Source organism: Astatotilapia calliptera, chromosome 16, assembly GCF_900246225.1.
Source record: "Astatotilapia calliptera chromosome 16, fAstCal1.2, whole genome shotgun sequence".
Classification (NCBI taxonomy): domain Eukaryota; kingdom Metazoa; phylum Chordata; class Actinopteri; order Cichliformes; family Cichlidae; genus Astatotilapia; species Astatotilapia calliptera.
The window spans coordinates 24,617,290-24,636,398 of record NC_039317.1 but is presented as its reverse complement, the minus strand read 5'-3'; the positions used below and the strand labels follow the sequence as shown (position 1 = coordinate 24,636,398).

The following is a 19,109-nucleotide window of genomic DNA, read 5'->3' as shown; positions in this document are numbered from 1 at the left end:
TCTTGCGCAGGTCCTCGCTCGCTGATGATTAAGGCAAGGCGCCTTTACTGCAAAGGCTTGCTGTATGGCGGTGATGTTGAGAATGTGAGCCACGCACACAGGATTAATTTCCACTTTATAAGTCCGCATTACACATTCAACTCTGACGCCTTTTCGTCCAAAAACATCAATCTACTCGCAAGTTCGTGCGTTTGATCAATATGATGTTGAAGTAAACTTTTAGACATTTGGAAGCAGCACAGTTACAGTATTTTATTATATCGCCTTCCTGCACTACTATCTATTACTGTTAAAGATCTATGAAGGAACCCAGTTCCGCTGTCCATGGTGCTGAACTAACATTTCGTATTTCTAGGTGGTTTAAATCATATTTAAACCGCCCCCTTTAAAAAAAGTATTTGCTTTGGTGAGTACTTCTCTGAGATGTTTAATTTCAAAAAATGATGTTGTTGAAGCTGAGCTCAACATGTGCACGTGAAAGCAGCAGTACAGCAGGGAAAGCCTGTATTGCACATCCATCAAGAAAGGCTTTCACTGATGCAAGAAGTGCTTTAAATTTGTAATTTTTTAACGAGGGAGGAAATAAAGTTACCTGTTTAACAAAATAAAATAAGTTTGATCTGATATAAATTCAAAACAGAGTTTTTATATATCTTGCACATGCCCAGGATCCTAATATTACCATACAGTTTAGCTCATTGAAATCTTTGGCAACAAATCTTTGGCCCAACTCAATGTACAGTTCATGTTTTAACCTGTGATTTCAAAGCAAATAATTCCTATAGATATACGATTTATCCCTTCTTCTGGAGCAGTTCAACAAGGTTTAATGTAAATAATCTTATAGTTTTATGGCATTAAATAGATTTTTTCCGTTAACTCATAATGTAATTTATCTAATTGATGTAAATGATGACAACGACTTGCTGAAATAAGATAAGTCACTTCCTTGAATCGTGACATGTCCTCTCATTTAGTGCCTGTGTGGCTCTTTTATACAGTCATTGGTCTGACAGCCTGCCAGAAAGAGGGCAGCTCTAATTGGAGGGTTTTCCAACTAATAAGCCTCAGAAAGATGTCCACAGTGTTACATGTCAGTAGGCAGACAGCCAGAAAAGCTCCGCAAGGTGGTAATAATTCCACATATATGGCTAATGACTCACAATATGTCAGAGCCATTCAAACAAAAAAAAAAGGTGCTCAGATGTAGCGATGCAACTGGTGTCCTATGCAGTACACCAAACAAGGCAGACTAAATAAATACAAGCAGCTCTTCAAAAATGGTTTGGGATGCCTTTTCAAAAGACCTTTGTCGCCATCCAGTGGCTTCGTCAAGATTTACGCAAATCTGAGAATAAGTTGGCAAAAAAACATTGAAATTATATTTTAATGGAGCTTCACAGACATTAACACATACAAAAAAGTTTTTCTGGGTGTTAAACGTCTAACAATCTATTATTTTACAAACATGGTTTTAAGGTATAAATGTCACTTGTGATCATAAATTTGCAACGGCCTTTTCCAGCCCCTTTCATCAGAGGATGCTTACACTAGTAATAATACTTATAGTGTCAGGTTTTATTTTCAGTGTCATGAAAATCATTTAAAACACTGAGTACTGACATAAAATCTTTTTCTTTAAAGGGAACTGCCTTTCAGAAAGAGTTAAATCCCATCTAGGCAGAAGGCCAGATAAATGATCCAATAACATGAGAGTCACAGCAAAGAACATGGAATATCATTTATATCGTCTTTTCTGTGATGATTTCCTATAAAACACTGCCACCTTCTGGTCCTTCATAGGAAAAGCCTTACAGGGTTAAAGCTTCATAAGACTAGCCAAGGCTCTTGGTTGTTTATGTTAGAGGAAAGACAGAGGCAAATATCTGTTCAAATCTGACTTTGGTGTTTTGCATTATGGGGGCCTTCTCTTTTCCAGCTGATATCCTCTTATGGGTATGCAGGACAAAAAAGGATCCATGTCGTCTCACAGTTATTGTTTCAGTATTCCTCTTAGTCTTAGACATAGTTATTGAGCCTATAGCCACTGCTGGAAGCGGAGCAAAGCGAGGGAGCATGGTTGCCTTTCAGGGCCTCGGGGGGCCTGTAGGGTGGAGCAGGCGGATGTAAGTTGTTGAAGACAGGGGGAAGATGTGATGACTGACCCCTCTGCATATGGGGGGGACTCTGCCGTGACCTGTCGCCACTGCTGCTCCAACAAAGCACCATTCCCCCGGCCAGACTGAGACAGGCCGAGGCGTATCCGAGATACACAGCCAGTCCGATCTCATACTTCATTCCACTGTGAATTAATGGGTTGTAGAAATTCTCGATGACCTCGTTGGTGGTCCAGGACACGGTGACCAGGCAAAGAAGCCCAGCACAAAGAAAACAAATCCCACCGCTCAGGACCAGGGGAGATTTAATCAACGAACCCCGGGCAAAGCGGGTACATTTCATCCCAGTTACAGAGACCAGAGATGCCAGGACTGAGGTGAGACAGGAGATTACCATGAGCGCCCGGGCAGCCTGATGTGGAGAGGGAAACAGTAGACGACTATTAAACTTTGGACTATAAACGAACTCTTACTTTAACAGGTCTGGGCAATGAACCTGTCAATTAATATACTGCTTTTTAATAAGTGCAAACACTCATATTCTAGCCTATATTAAGAGTTATTGTCCGTCCCTATTAATAAATATCCAACACGTTACACTAAATTGAGACTATGTATGTTTTTCTGAATAGTGAGTCTGTTGAGTTTAATAATAACAGCAGGATGACTAAAAACTCACATAAGAAAATATATTCATAGATATTAATATATAATAATATTAGATATCTATAGATAGATAGATAGATAGATAGATAGATAGATAGATAGATAGATAGATAGATAGATAGATAGATAGATAGATAGATAGGTAGTATAATCTATTTATTATATTAATAAAATCCAGGAGTGTAAAGTGATTAAAGCAACATAAATTTAATATTCAAGAGTCCTTAAAAGAACAGGCTTCTTGACCTTCCACCTACCTGCCCATCTTAAAACTTTATTCTAAAAGTGAATATGTACTAATGAGTTGGGCTATAAGTATTATTTTCATTAGTATTTAATCTGATAATTAATGAAAACTGAAAACTTCATATTTAAATTGTTCATTGTGCACATAAACGCCTAACTGGGTGTAAAGGTGGAAAATAACCATATAGCTATAAAGTTTCTGTGCAGCATGCTAATTGAAACTGTGTATTGGAGTTACAGAGTTATGTTAACATGCACGGTTGCTATCAAATGAATTTAAGTTAATAATTTTATATTATTATATGACAGGTTAGTAACTGGTTTTGTTTATGAGATGTCAGAATTGCAAAAAGGATTTTTAAAAAGATGCTTACTTCATAATGATCGACTAAACTAATAAGGTTTTCAGCAGGTTTTCAGATAACTTATTATGAAAAAATAAATAAATAAATAAAATAACCACCCTATATGTGTTTTGAGATTTCTGCTCTTCTCATTTCTCTACATGTTGGTGTTCGTGTAGTACCTGCAGGTCGGGTGGCAACGCCAGCAGAGACCTGTACAGCTCGCACTGGTAAATACCAGTGCTGCGCCAGACACACTCCATCCACAGGCCCTTCATGTACCCGGTGGCTGTGATAATATTACCATCCACATGAGCTCTGCTGCGCCAGTGAGGGAGCAGGGTTGCAACTATAGTTCCTGTAAACCCCAGCAATCCTAAGAAGAAGCCAAGGAGCTGAAGCGCCATGCTGGCCATGATCGGCTCCTTTCAGAGAGATCCTGAAACGGCAAAGTATGAAATTACCGTCAGTAAAAATATATAAACTCTAGTAAAAGGCAGTTAGCAGCATTTCAATGTCCCTTAAAACACGATGACGACTACATTGGATTCAGATGTTTCATAAAAATCAGCAAACATAAACCAATTTAAATACATGCCACTTAAAAAGAAAACTTTCAGAACAAAACTACTGACTGTCCCGCAGGCTGAAATGTGGCTGGATTACTCCTCTTATCGCAACGGTTCCCAGCAGTACAGTAATTCCACTGAGCTCACATCCAGTCACAGAGTCTGAGTCATTCCTCAAGTGTCTCTCCCGAGTGTGGGCACAAATAGCTGTGGAAACTTTCAGTATTCTGGCATCCGTCTCTGGTGAGTGGCAGGTGACTGCATGTGTAACTAATGAGTGCGGTGTTCAGCTTCACCTGTTTAACGCTCTCCTCTGGAGGGCAAACCACAGAAGTCTATTTGTTAAGCTCTTCGCCGCCCCTCAAGAAGGCAGAGAGAGAGGAAATTAAACATTTACAGAAACCACCCAACCTGAGAAGCACCGCTATAAGCCACTAACTTTGAAATTTTTCACAGCTCTGCAGGGTATTTGAAAGCGAAGGACTGAACGACTTGCTGACAGAGCCTCCAGCCACTGGGCCCCAAACTGTGACAAGAGAGGATAGCAGTGACTGCTGTTGTACTAATTGGCCAAATTATGTTATTTTTCAATGAAAATTTCTGACCTGACATCCTTTGGCATTTAGTTTTACATTTGCAAATGCATGCTGAGCCCTAAAAACACCATAACATTCAGCTGTAGGCTACAACTACAGATCCCCTACGTGAAAAGTGTGAAAAGGTAAAAAAACATCCATGCTTAATCATTTACTTTTGTTCCCTAGACTTTATGTCTCTGAATAATACAATGTGGTAAATAAACGGACCAACAATACTATTAATTAAGGGTGCCTTTTTGCTCCCGCATGAATAAAACTGACTTTAAGTTTCACACCAAAGACCAAACTGTGCTTATACAGACCCATTGTTTTGAATTCCTCAGAGAACAGAAGCTGTTTATGAAGCCTGATTATTGTGCAGTGTTAGACCTGGCACTGCCGGAGCCTCTTAAAATATCACATACACACAAGCTTCCTTGTCCTTATTTAATGATTGACTATGCTGAAGGCATAACAATTAAGCAATACGAACAAAGGCAAAGCTGTGACAAGTGTCTTGTTTAAAATTTGCTTGCCCTGAAATTAATCCAGTTTAGTCTTTGACTACTCTGCAAACCACACTGCAATACTTACAATATAAAACTCAATGACTGCTGTGTAGCCTTACCTGTACTTCTAACATTTACTTAACAGACTCCACATTTAAATACTCACCAATAAGAGGACTACAGGACCATCATCACAGGTGTCCAGATGGTATACTCGTCCTGAGATGCAGAGATGTACTTCCAGATAAACAGGGCCTTTGACTCCACATTGACCAGCTCCTTCTGTTTCTGCTCTTGTCTGGACAAACAATCTGTGGATGTGTGTTTGTGCGCTGCAGGACTGTCAGCTGCGTGACTGGCCTGTTTTAGATATCATCTTCATCATCATCATCATCGGCATTATCCCTGTCAGTGTCGGCAGCATCATGTCAGAGATGACATGAGAGACAGTCCCGCTGCTGGCTTCTTGCTCCTAACAGATAAACAGGGCCAATGTCAAATGTGGACCTGGAGGCAGGGCAGCGCTGCTAAGCTGAGGCAGACAAAACAGACATTGTCTTCGCTGGCTGTGCTGTTTTTGTCTCAGTAAATCAGTTCTGCACCTACAGATCTGTTGATAATAATAATAAAAACAAGAATAAATGAACACAGAATTAAATCCAACAACAAACTTGTGGAGGAATGGTTAATGTTTATTAACTGCTATTATAAGCAATTTAAAGAGACAAAACAAAGCTGCAGTCAATTAAGACTGTTTTTAACTACGTGACTTGCACATTAGGTAATTTTAGTTAACTAAAATTAAAACGATGTGTAGATGTAATTTAGCTACCTTAAATAAACAAAAAAATACAGCAAATGTATTTAGATTTAGTCAACACTACCAGCATGAGAAGGCTTTGACTTATATAAATCTGTGTATTGCAGCCTATATAAAACTAATAATAGAAAGTAATGAAGATTTAACTTTGTCTGAAACAAACAAAGAAAAAAAACTCACCTGAAAACAAAACATGAATAATAATGAAACTAGTGGACAATAACTCCACTTGTACATACTGTAGGGCAATCCAGGAAATGCTGGTGAATTCATTGAAGTTTGAGCTTCTCTCTCCGTGCTTTTCCTCATTCTGTGTCCCAAGTTTAACCTGGCGTGACATCCTCTTGGTATACAAGAGCATTTTCCCAGTCTGTCCCCTGGGCCCTTCATACAACTCTCTGTGACAGCTCTATAGTGAAGAGATGATCCTCTCCAAGGTCTGCCTGTGGGAGACGCCATTTGAATGTGGAACACTTAATAATCTTAGTTAAGCAGAATAATCCTGTGATTAGCAGCTGAGCACGGGTGGTTTGTTGGACAAAGTGCTAGATGTGTGTAGTACAGGGCATTCTTTTTAAACTGGTCTTGCCTGTGCCACACATATTTTGTCAACACACTTTATGTGGATTAACGACGAAACAGCCTACAAAGTCACATATCTAAAAGCCCCTGCTTACGCACAAAACACACACATAGACACAGGTGTTTTGGCCATTTGGCTGATTAGACCTCTGATATGGGGGTTGAGGTTGGTTGGACCAATAATGGGAGTTAAGTGAGGTCAATAAATTCTATCAGCAAACCATAATGGGAAAAAAGCACTGGTGTGGATGTCATACAGGGTCTTTCAGGTCACAAATCTGTATTTACTGCACACATTGTGGCTTCTCAAAGCATTACAATTAGTTATCACGAAAATGATAACTCCATTTAGCACTGGGCCACACCTAAACTAACATAAAACCACTTTGCTTTCCTGACATGTCAAAATGTCTGTTGTGAATATGGTCTATATCAGGGATATTAACCTATTTTACATTGTGGCCCACATACCTCCCACTTTGATCTTAAGTGTGATGGACCAGTGAAACTCACCCTTCTGTCAGTGCAAAGAGGTTTATCTACATATGTAATCCTTGAGATATCTTAATATGAGAAAAAAATTAATTTGTCACCATGACTTGTTGGGCTTAAATTTTTAGAAATGTGTAAAATTACAGAAACAGTACTGGTATCCCAAACTGTTTCTGTTAATTAACAGAAAATGCAAATCAGCATTTTTTTATTTTCATTTTTACCTTGGACGCATTTTGAAAAACTCACTAGTATATAGTGAGATAATGTATTTATTATATATATGTATATATTTAGTCTTCGAAAGTCAATTTACTAATACAAGTAAACATACTACCCCCCCACCACCACCAAAAAAACAAAGACAAAAAGCAAAACAAAACAAAACAAAACACATAGAGACATCACAAATTACTTTTTGCATTATTTCATTATTTAATAATACCATAAAGGAAAAGTCTCTATGGCTTTCTGGGATAACAGCTAACAGCTAACCCAGCTATTAGCTACAACTAGCTATCTGCTACTGTTTTTCAATGAGCAATTTTATTATTTTTTTCTTTTTTCGTTTGATTTACTTACAGTCTGTGCTGACATTTGCTTTCTTTTTAGCCTTAATTTAGTAACATATATATAAAGGTGTTGTAACTTAAGGATATAAATATTTTCCCATCCCTACCGCACAGATGAAAGGAAAGAGAGAGAGGGGGAAGTTTCGCGCCGTTGTCTGCTAATGTGTCACTAAAGAAAGCAGCTAGGTTAGCTCCCAATACCTTTACTTCCAGGATTTGCTATTCACGGTTTTATTTGCACAGGTAAGATTTTGTAATGCCAGCTTGTAGCCCTGTTAACTCTGTGTCTGAATTTGTGACTCTTGTGAGGCTCAAAGTTGATGAAAATGTAGTTTTATGAGTTACTTTTACCTAACTATGTTAGCTGACTTTGTGTTAGCCGAGTGTTTCCCAGTCATATTTGCTTATCTTTTTGACAGTCACTTAGCCAGCGATGACAATGGTCAGAGGGAAGCCATTGAGAAATGGTGGTAAGTATTCACAGACACATAAGCCTTACAAGAAGAACCGTAATGGGCCCACACCTTCTAGGACCATTATGACCCGCAGCCAGTGCTCCACTAGCTGCACCAGCTTCTTCAGCAGGATCCCTGCAGAGGTGTTTGACATGATCCTAGACAAACTGTCTGGTGAGTTTCACCTATTATTTTGTACCTGTAACACTGTTCCCCAATTCATATATAATAGGAGCTCTGTTATTTTGTAAGGGGCTTTTGGGTACAGCTCAGACCTTTTGTTTGTATAACTTATATGAGGTGCAAAAGCTATTACCAACATACATGTGTAACTATGTGTAATTTTAAGCACTACTTTTACAACACTTTCTGCAATAATAGCTCCATTCTGGAATGTCCTGATGTAATTGCATTTTTGATGGATGAAAATGTGTTTGTGTTTTTTACAGTGCTGGAGATCAGTGTGTTCAGCATGGTATCAAAGGAAATTACTAGATATATTGCAGACTACATCTCCACTGTGGCCTGGAAGAATAAAATGATCCTCCAAAGCTTTCACCACTCCAGCTGCATTGAACAGAAATCCACCATTGGACACTACAGAGACCTCGGTATTTCAGTGTTTTGTTTAGTATAGCTCTTCTTGCTGCTTTTTAAGGTACCACATGTATTTCTGACAGCCTCAGCTACTATTTTAACATACCATCGAATGGTAATGTGACCTCGTGTTTGATGTCTTAGGTGTGTTGTTCAAGAGGTGTACCCTGTTGCTACCCACAAAGGACAGGTTAAAGTTTATCTTTAGCAAGATTTCACAGGTAAGAAAGGGGCAGGTGAGATGTCAGGCTAGAACAGAATACTGTAACTTTTTAAATGAGTTACATTTATTTTTAATTTTCATGAGTGAAGGCAACAATACATCTGGTTTTTGTAATGTGTTGCAAAAGTTTTAAAAAAAATTAAACTTTGATTGCATTGCTGTTTTATGCAGCACAATATGGTGGCATTTTAACAGGTTTATTAATAATAATTATATGTATGATGTCAGGCAATTAAATATTACATATAATTTAGCATGATGGTCCTAATTTGTCTACATGTATTAAACATATATGAAATGTTGCTATTGCAAGAACTGAATATTTGCAATCCCACTTTATATCGTTGGAAAAAAGGCCTCTCTTATTGTTGTCTTGATATGTTTCAGATTCCCTGCTTCCTGTTGGAGAAATGTGTAGCACCAGACTGCTTTGCTTTCACCAGCTTTGGAGTCTTCCTCCAGGTGAAGACCCTCATGTAACGACTCTCATGTTTATGAAACCTGAATCTAATAAAAGGAAATAACCAACCAGAGCCCCAAAATGTGATAACATGCAAAAGATAAACTTTTTAGCAACAAAGACTATAAATATGTTACAGAGATCTCACCCTAAAGTTACTGTACAATAGGCGGTCTTGCTCAGGTAGTAATAATAGCATAAACAGTAAGAGAAAAACACAGTACTTTACGTAAGGAAATCTTTAGCTTGGTGTGATTAATTTTTGTCTTTAGTTTTTCAGCTTGGTGTTAAAAAAATATCTGTAAAAAAGAAATAGAAATATTGAGGGGTGTTTTATTGATTCTTTTACAGACTCTGATTGCAGGGTGGGATGAGCTGGAGTGCCATAGAGTATTCAACTTCCTCTGTGATCTAACAAACCTGCAGCAAAAAACTGAAGGAGTCATCACTGCAAAACCAGGTGTGTGTGTTCCAGAGTTATCCAGAGAACAAAGCAGAAATATGATGCTGAGAACAATCCATGGCTAAAGCTTCAGTTACAGCCTCTTGCTGAGCCTGTGTCTTTTGTGATGGTCTTCGGGAGTTATGGATAAATTTGTATGTCCATTACCAGGTGTGAAGTGGTATCAGGAGCTGCAGCTGCGGCTATTTTGCCGTCAGGTTCTTTTGGACCCGTGGCCGAACCAGCCGGAGTGTCATTTCTGGCTGATGCAACTCCTGAAGCCTTGGCCCTTGGTCAGCCAGGCCCACTTACTGTTCATCCTCTATGGTCCTCTGCTGCCTGAGGGTGAGATAACGTATTACTGAAATATTAATGCAGATGGATAGTATCGACATTATGGAAACATATTAAAGTCATAACTACATCCTGTTATTTTCAGTGCAGCTTTGTAAATTCTAGCATGTTTTAACCTGAAAAAGGGCTTATTGCTCCAGAGAAAGTGTCAGCAATGATTTTTTTAAACAAAGCATAAAAATTAGAGAACCAGAAAACCACTTTCAGTGTTGTGAGGTGGCACAGGAGACCTGAGTAGGTTATGCTGGTGTAGTACAATTTTTGACATTTAACATAATCATTTTTGTTTGTTAAAGTAGTAGTGGTGCAACGGATCAAAAATCTCACGGTTCAGATCGGATCACAGTTTTAAGTCACGGATTGGATCAATTTTCGGATCAGCAAAAAAAGAAAAAAGACAAAAAATTAACATTTACTTATTCACTTATCGAAGTCTTTTTTGCCTGTTAAAAACATTCAACTCAAGACTCATTCCACGCAATTATTAAAAAAAAAATTATGGTTCAATATAGGGCCGTATAGGTCTTTGTATCTACCACTCAATTCAATTCAATTTTATTTATAAAGCGCCAAATCACAAAAACAGTCGCCTCAAGGCGCTTTATATTGGAAGGTAGACCCTACAATAATACCGCTCATTATATCGCACTCCGCTGTGATATAATGAGCTGTCACGGTCACGTAGCTTTCCGTTGCCCTGGAGGTCCACCCATTTGTAGTAGTTAGGGCAACAGAAGATGCCTGGGACAGTTCAGCCATAACTTTAAACTTTTCCTGCTCATACATGCTTGGAACGATCTTGCCACTAAAGTGGACGTGCAACGGGATATCATAGCGTGGCTCAAGCACGTTCATCATAGTTTAAACCCCTTGTTTTGCACAACAGAATACCCATCTGCAGCTAAACACTGCAATAGCTTTTGTAATAGCTTTAGCCCGGTCGGACTGGGCAGCAAAGGGCTGCTTAAATACCGCAATTTCCTCTGCTCCTCCACTTGGACCGTTAGCGCTGGCCATAACTATCGCTTGACAGACCCACCACGTGCACCATACACATACTTTTTTTTCTTCTTTTTCGAATCTTAGGATCACGTGCGTGCCGAACCGTGGAGTGGGATCGGTTCGGATTACGGATCAACCGTGACCCGTTGCACCACTATAAAGTAGTGTGCAGCATTTAATGATAAATAACTGAGGTGTACTTCTTCATGCAGGTACACTCGGCTGGCAAGATCTGGTGGAGAGGGGGCTTCCTCACACCGCTCTGTGGCACTTAGCCAAGGCCATCCTCTTGCTCTTTGGCAACCTACAAGTCAAAGGCTGGAGCACTGACTCGATGATCACAATCATGGAGGAGCTCATTGGTACGTTTGATGAATAAGAGAGAGATGCACACCGTGAGTTACAGATTCCCAAGCAATAAGATGAATAAAGGATCTGTTTCAAATCTATGTAAAACATTTCAGTTTAATGATTGTAAGTAGAAAAATCTCATATAGACTCCCTCAAGTGATTGTAGATGCTGGCTATTTGTTTCCTTGCTGTCTCCAGTCATTCCTCATCCGTGGCATGTGGAGAATGTAGCTCGTCTTTTGGTGCTTTGTGGCAGCAATCTCTGCTACACTGTTCTGGCCAGCAAGGCTCTCAATGGACGACTCCTTGAGATCTCAAGAATCATCGTCTACATCATACTGGTGAGAGAAATAATTTCCTGCTTTTATCCTAAGGTATTTATACTTCGTTTATAGTTAAGTTTGGTATATTAGAAAACTATTGCCTTGTAACTGAGAATGAGCAGTTGCTTGAGCCAGAACCAGCATGTGTAAGACTAAAGGTATAGTGAGTTTTGGACGAGCTTGCCATTTTTGCAAAAGCCACATTAGAAGGAAATCTGTGTGTAAAAATAACAAGAGCCGAGGTTCAAATGTAAGACCTTTCTGCTTTGGGGTGGTGAGTTAGTGATCTCCACTCCCTGATCATTTTCCCTCCATGTAATTTAATTAAAAATTGTCTCCAAGTTCACCCAAAATGTAAAAACTGTCACGGCTGCTGAGGCGAGCCGTGTGGATATAGAAGGAGGACCCAAGATGCAGGCAGTGGATGAGATACCGGTGGTTTTATTTACAGAGGTGTAGTGGCAAACAAACAGTGGGGCATAATAAACAACTAAAGACACCTAAACTGGGAGAACTAAAATAACAGACCTGGGAGCATATGACAACGGATGATGAATAGCAGAGAGACGCAGACGAGGAACAGGACACCGTGGAACACAGGGTAACAGACTGACACAGAGTTACACAGACTGACACGGAGGAACACAGACGAACCGGCAACAGGCAGGAGAACACACAGGGCTTAAATACACACACACCAGTAATCAGGGGATGAGAGACAGGAGGGCAACACAGCTGGGAGGAATCTGGGCTGACGGGACAGGGGAAACGTAAACTGATCACACTCACATACGACGCGGACCTTCACAATAAAACAGGAAACTCAGATACATGGAACCAGACAAGACATTGAACTAAACAGACAGATTCAGATGCAGACTCAGAGGCAGATCGAAAATATAACACACAGAACTCAAACAATAATAATCATCATCATCATAAACTAGAAAATGATAACTAAAAGCGCTGGGTCACCGACCCAGGACCATGACAAAAACAGAAAATATATAAAGACAATATTCTTATGTATTATTTTCTTTTCTTTCTTGAAAAAAAAAAAAAAAAACAGCAAAAGGAATCACTTGCTCTGTCCATGGTCCTAATATTGATTGGCTATTTTGTATCTTCCCCGTAGGGGAATAGTAGCAACTTTAATATATATGTGTTTGAGCTCATTAGTGTTGTCCCTATTAACAGTGTCCCAATTGAATTTTATGTTTTATTCCCAGCACTGAAAATATCTTACCTTTGCTTATTTTGACTTATCATTACAGGAAGAGCAGAAACATTATATCATTCAAGACTGGCTCAATGTGTTCTTCTTGTGCCTTCACATTAGGTGTGTGAAAAGGACGGCTATCACATGAGTTGGGCGGTGAAGCTGGTGCAGGAGATCTGCAAGGTCTTCAATACGCCCCCGGAAAAGTTCTACTTCATCCAGCAACTGGAAAACACATTTTCAGAGGTCACCCGGGAATTCTTTGAGTTTTCTGTAGCAGGTGAGGTTGCGTAGCTTAGCTTTCTGACCACCACGGCGGACAGCATCGCTCCAGCTGTCGCCCTGATCCTTTTGTAATTTTGCATGCAAACTATTTTTTGTTTCTATAGCCCGTTGCAATACAGTTTCTTAATGTTGGAGGTGTTCTGGGTAAACTCCACTAGGAAGAGGCCCAAGGGTTGACTCTGAACTTGTTGGAGACATTATATATGCCTTTATATGTCTCTGGCTCTCCAGCAAGAATCACTAAACATTGCAGAGGAAAAGGATGTCCGCTTAGGATGACCACATTTCTGTTAAGCAGAAGCAATGGATGGATTGAAGGAAACCTTAATGGGTAGACAAAAACCATAGATCCCACAGTGAAGGCTTGTGGTCATGCGAGGTTCCATTTCTATTTATTTTATTTATTTAGTGGCAGTTCACAACTATAGTGAACTAAAGACTTTATATTCTCCAAGTTAAAAAAACCCCACGGGTTTGTTCCAAGGATAAAACTCCCAAACACGCTCCACAGACATAGGCTTCCCACCTCAACCGGACAAAGGACTCAGCAGTACACCTGCACTTAAAGGACAAAGGAGACTTTCGAAGATGCTAATGTTTACATTTTGAACATCAGAAGACAGATGGTTTTGGAAAGGAGTAAAGGAGACCATGCCCACTGTGAATGACTGTAATTGAACAGAGGTGGTGGTTTAGGACACCAGCTATAAGCCAGCAACAATGCAGCCTTAAGATCCATTTTCAGGCGTCTCAACCCCCATTCACACCTTGCCTCAGGTTACCTCAGTAGATCACATGATGGGGTCGGGCAAAGTCTGACAATGGCTTCCCAGTGATGGTAATAATTCACACATTTCTTCCACACCTCGGCTCATTTGACGACTCACACGATCAATAGTGGGTCAACAACCCTCAGGACCACCTGAAAAGGGGAAAATCCTCACTTTAAATACTTTGTGGGGCTCTTCACCATTTGATTTTAGTACAGAAGAAGCCTTTTGGATGAGAGGTGACCTAAAGTTCAGTTGCCTTATTATTTTAATCTCTCAAGAAAAAATTAAAAACATTTCCATGATGTTATGTGGTCATTTTAACCTTATCGAATGAAGGAACAGCAGAAAACTGCAGCACTGGGAAAACTACGGTAACAAGCATCCATGAACCCTGTACCACCCATGCTGTGTTCAAATAGACTGGGAAGTTAATGTGCTCATTTAAAAATGTTCAGATGTACAACAAGAAAGTTAATATATTCACATAAAAAGAGGAAACACATTTGCAGTAAGGGTGTGTGTAAGCATGGTTAAGGTGTAGATGAGAAAATGATTTTGTCTGCAGGTGGAGCAGCTTGTTTTGAAAGTGTGTGTGTGTGACTGTGTACTTGTGACAGCTCAGACAGATGGCATTTACAGGGAACTTATTATTTTCCTTATTTTAGTGAAAACATTGGGATGGATGTGTTTCCACCTTCTTTTTTCCCCTCCTACAGCAAATCCTTGTGTGAACCTTTAAATTCTGCTCCACCAGTGTTAATGGCTTCTAATACATCTGGAGGAACCCGCTTGTTACTCTACGAAAGTGTGGATTAATCCCTGCTATGAAATGAATGGACTGGACTGAAAAGATCGGGCAGTAGCTTTAAATAAAGGCCGTAGAGTGACATTTCTAGACTCAGCAGCATACTGAACGTGTATTTAATATAATTGTATCCCTTACACCAGTAGTTCCCTTCCCACATTATTTATTTTTAACGCAGCCACTTTACGACCCCACAGAGGAACCTCTGAAGCATATTTAGACTGATATAGAAAGTCAGTAATGCTTTTATCTCTTTCCAGGGAACCACTTTGATGACAGAGAGACTTTCCAGACCCTGTGTATCCTTCTGGACTCCTGTGCTCACTTCCACACTAAATTTCTTCACATGTTCCTCAGATAGGAATCATGCATATTAAAAGTGACAAGATGCAGAGGAGCGAGGGAAGAAATGGGAAGAGATAAATGTCAATAATGAAAGGGCTTAATGAATGAACTGAATGATAGAGAGTGACGGGATTTTGTAAAATCAGTTCAGATTTAGACAGACTTGAACAAAAGGATGTTGCCATGGCGCTCAGAAAGCTGGGGGTCGATTTGAACCTTCACCTGTAGATTGAACACACATCTGTTTGAATAGCTGTTCAAATCGTATCACTATTTATACAAATATTTGTATCAAAGTTTTATAATCTTGTTCTTAAGACAGCTTTGAAGTTGACTTTTATTATACTATTTAATATTTATTCATTACAGTAGGGTTATTTAACTTTAACTATTTAGACTATTTATTTGACAGTTTATTTATTCGCACAACATGTAAGTGTGGTACTCACTAAGTGGTTCGTTGTGCTTCTAATTTATTAAAGTGAAATTTTTACTTTGATTTTGTCTCAGTTTCTCCGGCATGTATCACGTCTGCTACAAACACAGCATACACTCAGCAAATAAGCTTTTATTAGACAGTGCAATATTCAGCATTGACAACGTTTTCAAAAAAGGATGTAATTAAGAAAGCATTGTGTCAATAAAAAAAGCAGCTTCAATAAATAAAAAATGTACTGTATACAGAAACAGTATAAATGATTATTTTTAGTTTACAGAGTGTACTCATAATGGTATATAACAAGGAAATCTATCAGGGAGTGCTTTAAATAATCAGAATATATTTGATATTTTTCTTTTTTTCCCCAAAGGTAAGTAGATCTTAGAGTTATTGCGTGCTCAGGAATTTGTAGGTTATTTAACATGTAAGTTTAAGGCCTACAACATCAAGTGTAATGAATACTCCAGATGATGAATGAGATCCAGTTACCATGTCCCCTTTGTCCGTAGTCACGGCCATTTCAGTCATTCATGTGTTCATTGTTTTCAAGTGATCTGACAAAAGGAAAACAGAATTGTGATTGGGCTTTTTTGTCTAGGGGTGTGGAAACAAAAAGTAACTTTTATTAAACAGAAAATCAGCTAATTGTGGTATTTACAGAGGACTATGGATGGAAACAGGACATAGAATACAACACATAGTCGAGGAAAGGTCTGATTTAGGCAGGATTTACTTCCCAGAGAGTGTTTTAAATACATTAGAAATACATTCTACAATCACAATCACAGTTTTATAACACCGTCACAACAATAAAGCATAATTATACTTACTGTGCAATTTGATCTAAGGGTATGAACAAAACAACAGCACTTAATACAAGATGCAGAAAGTATTGACATTTAAATTTTCCGACCCTCTTTCTCTTTCAGCCCAGTATGACATCATTAAGTTTACCTTGTAGCCAGTCCAGCCCTTCCTGAAGGCCCTCCCCTTTGATAGCATTGCTGGCACTGAAAAATAAGATGTCCAGGAGTTAATCTGCTTGTGACACACATTCACTTTCTCATGACTTTTCTTGGATCCTGGACATTTAAAGCTGTCAAGCTTTTAATCCATCACTCTACCATCTGTCTAATGAGTAACCAGGTGGAACACACACATACGCACTGATGGCATGTTGCCGTGCCCCATGAACCATAGACAAATCAAATAAACAGGAAGTGGCCGGGGAGCAAACGGTACACGTTATCTTTATTTAAGATTTCAAGCTGTAAACTTGGGGAGAATACAATGGAGTAGATAGGGGTGTGACGAGACTTGGCTCTGTTCAGTAAGGGCACTTCCTCGAAGACTACAAACACCTGAATGACTTTGGTAACAAATTACTCAACAGTGTCTCTGGAGGTGTTTTTATTGTGTGCTACTTCTCAGCATGGTGAACTCAGGGTGGCAGATAAATTACCAGATGTGCCAGGGCTTGTCTTTGATGTTCTCCAAACACAACATCTGTGAGACCTTGACAGAAGACATTGCATCCTGCAGATCTATCTTGTTAGCAAAAAATAATACTGGTATCCTTTTGCTGCGGATATCTGCATAGAAGAAAAAATGTCAAGACCAGTTTATCGTGATCTAAGAGCCAGAGGGAAAAAAAGCTTTTAGGAGGGATTTTTTGGTTTTTATTACACTACAGATAGTGTTAGATGTTGGACAGGATATCTTCAAATATGATCACTCTACTTGATGCTACCTAGATTAAAGCCACTAAAATGTATCAGTTCAAGCTTATAATGAATGGTGCAAATATTACTTAACTAGGGTTTAGATAACTGGCCTCATAATTCAGGCATTTTAAACAAGTTATACACACAATCTGCATCAGTTATATACTGTTTCTTTTGGTTTTTATACCCAGACAAACTAAATTGTGTAGAAAATGTGTCTAAAAACAAAGATTGTGTACCTTCATGGTTGAGAAGAGTGTCTAGCTCCTCTTTAGCAACAACCATTCTCAGCTTGTCACTGCTGTCAATGACAAATATGATGGCATGGCTCTCTCTACAGAAGTTAGGAGAAGGAGATGTACAGTGTCAGTTTTGAAAGTTTGAATATCTGACCAGCAAAAGGCTTGTTGTTCATGTTTGTTTGCCCTACTTGTAATAATGCTCCCACAGGTTCCTGTATCTGCTCTGCCCAGACATATCAAAGACTGTGAAGGACAGGCTGCGTGCAGAAAGGAGGAGAGAGGAAGGAGGAAAAAGACAGCTTAACATCATAAAAAACTGCTGGATTAGTCATTTTAAATATACTGTAAAATTGCGGAATTACATTCTACCTTGAACTCTTGAACTTTTCGATGTTGAAACCAATTGTTGGGACGATTTCTTGTGCCTGTGTCTGCATTCATCCCCGAGCACAAACACACAAAAACAGACAAGTAACGGCAAAAGTATGTCAACAACAAAATAGCATAATTAAAGTGTAATACGGGCTTTACCTGACTAACATGTTTCCACTCTTCTGACAATGGGCCTAAATGATTCGAATGCTGAAAACAAGCAACCAGTGAAGGACTGCAGCGAAATATAGATTGTGACAGGCCTTCGTACAGCGTGTTTACCAAATTAGCAGGTGTTTAGAAAAGATTTACACGTCTTAAAAGCCTCTCTACCTACAGGACCATAAACACAAATGCCTCTCAGTTCCACTTTAAAAAAAGATATCAAAATACCTCACTCTTGAAGCTCAGTTATGAACTTACATTAGGTGGTTTGAGCTGGTTGATGATGGTAGTTTTGCCGCTGTTGTCCAGTCCAAGACACAAAACGTTGACCTCTTTCTTCTTCAGGCCGAGCCAACCCGTCAGTTTATCCAACAACCCCATTACACTCAGCTGATGCTATGCCAATTAATTTTTCAACACATCATCCCATAGATGGTCTGATTACTGGGAATTAAATGTGTTCAGACTAGCAAAAAATAATGATAAACATAGCCGTGAATGTTCCTAGTACATGCCATGAATAGAGCCGCAAGCTGAGATGCTCCCTGGGCATCCCAGCTTGTGCAAGGTAATCCTATTAGGACGAATTAAGCTCGGTGAACCACCCGGCGACCTGATCATGAGGAGTATGGAGCTTCCCAGGCCCCCCGGCCTGATGCATTTGATTTATTACTCAAACGCTCTGGAGGCCCCCACCCGCCTCAGATCTGGGCCCCCCTTGAAGGTGCAAAAACACATGCAAACAACAGCAGTTTATCATCAGCATCCTCTGCTCACTTAATGACGGCAGCCGAACTCTGTCATGCTTTACAATCTAATTAAATCCATCTGTTAGAGAATACTGTAGTTGAAAAAAATACAGAAAATAGGATATCTAAAATTTCACATTATTTGGCCACATTAATCTCATATAGAAGCATATTCTAAGACCTGAAATGTAAATTTTAATTAATTTAACATTCAATGGAACAATTCAGAAATGAGCACTCCTCTCAGCAGAAAGTATATAGCGTACCCAATCTGAAAATTATGCACGTA

At 39.3% G+C, this 19,109-nt stretch overlaps 3 protein-coding genes across 10 annotated transcripts; 1 reads left to right on the top strand and 2 right to left on the bottom strand.

The window, feature by feature from the left end:
- Positions 1 to 1,369: 1,369 nt before the first annotated feature.
- LOC113008150 (claudin-14) lies at positions 1,370 to 7,632 on the bottom strand. Of its 5 annotated transcripts, none has more exons than XM_026145350.1 (6): positions 7,506 to 7,567; positions 6,089 to 6,292; positions 5,196 to 5,639; positions 4,009 to 4,302; positions 3,556 to 3,812; positions 1,370 to 2,529 (listed from the first exon to the last, which is right to left on the bottom strand). In XM_026145350.1, exons 5-6 carry the CDS (start codon positions 3,787 to 3,789, stop codon positions 2,020 to 2,022), a joined length of 744 nt encoding a protein of 247 aa, XP_026001135.1. In that variant the 5' UTR covers positions 3,790 to 3,812; positions 4,009 to 4,302; positions 5,196 to 5,639; positions 6,089 to 6,292; positions 7,506 to 7,567; the 3' UTR covers positions 1,370 to 2,019. The 5 variants fall into 5 exon arrangements, with proteins under 5 accessions (XP_026001135.1, XP_026001136.1, XP_026001134.1 ...); XM_026145351.1 differs by having other exon boundaries at positions 4,239 to 4,302; XM_026145349.1 differs by lacking the exons at positions 4,009 to 4,302; positions 7,506 to 7,567 and adding an exon at positions 7,603 to 7,632.
- Positions 7,633 to 7,671: 39 nt separating this feature from the next.
- On the top strand, positions 7,672 to 15,628 carry LOC113008149 (F-box only protein 47). The gene is made up of 11 exons (XM_026145347.1): positions 7,672 to 7,738; positions 7,915 to 8,124; positions 8,400 to 8,561; positions 8,692 to 8,768; positions 9,158 to 9,232; positions 9,582 to 9,690; positions 9,844 to 10,017; positions 11,241 to 11,390; positions 11,578 to 11,720; positions 13,042 to 13,201; positions 15,045 to 15,628. The coding sequence occupies exons 2-11, from the start codon at positions 7,929 to 7,931 to the stop codon at positions 15,143 to 15,145; spliced, it is 1,347 nt and encodes a 448-aa protein (XP_026001132.1). The 5' UTR covers positions 7,672 to 7,738; positions 7,915 to 7,928; the 3' UTR covers positions 15,146 to 15,628.
- Positions 15,629 to 15,681: 53 nt separating this feature from the next.
- Positions 15,682 to 18,657, bottom strand: LOC113008151 (ADP-ribosylation factor-like protein 6). 4 transcript variants are annotated; one of them, XM_026145354.1, is made up of 9 exons: positions 18,330 to 18,657; positions 18,066 to 18,116; positions 17,904 to 17,965; positions 17,723 to 17,791; positions 17,532 to 17,626; positions 17,031 to 17,160; positions 16,523 to 16,578; positions 16,399 to 16,411; positions 15,682 to 16,122 (listed from the first exon to the last, which is right to left on the bottom strand). In XM_026145354.1, the coding sequence occupies exons 1-9, from the start codon at positions 18,450 to 18,452 to the stop codon at positions 16,089 to 16,091; spliced, it is 633 nt and encodes a 210-aa protein (XP_026001139.1). In that variant the 5' UTR covers positions 18,453 to 18,657; the 3' UTR covers positions 15,682 to 16,088. The 4 variants fall into 4 exon arrangements, with proteins under 4 accessions (XP_026001139.1, XP_026001140.1, XP_026001141.1 ...); XM_026145355.1 differs by lacking the exon at positions 16,399 to 16,411; XM_026145356.1 differs by lacking the exon at positions 18,066 to 18,116.
- Positions 18,658 to 19,109: the final 452 nt, after the last annotated feature.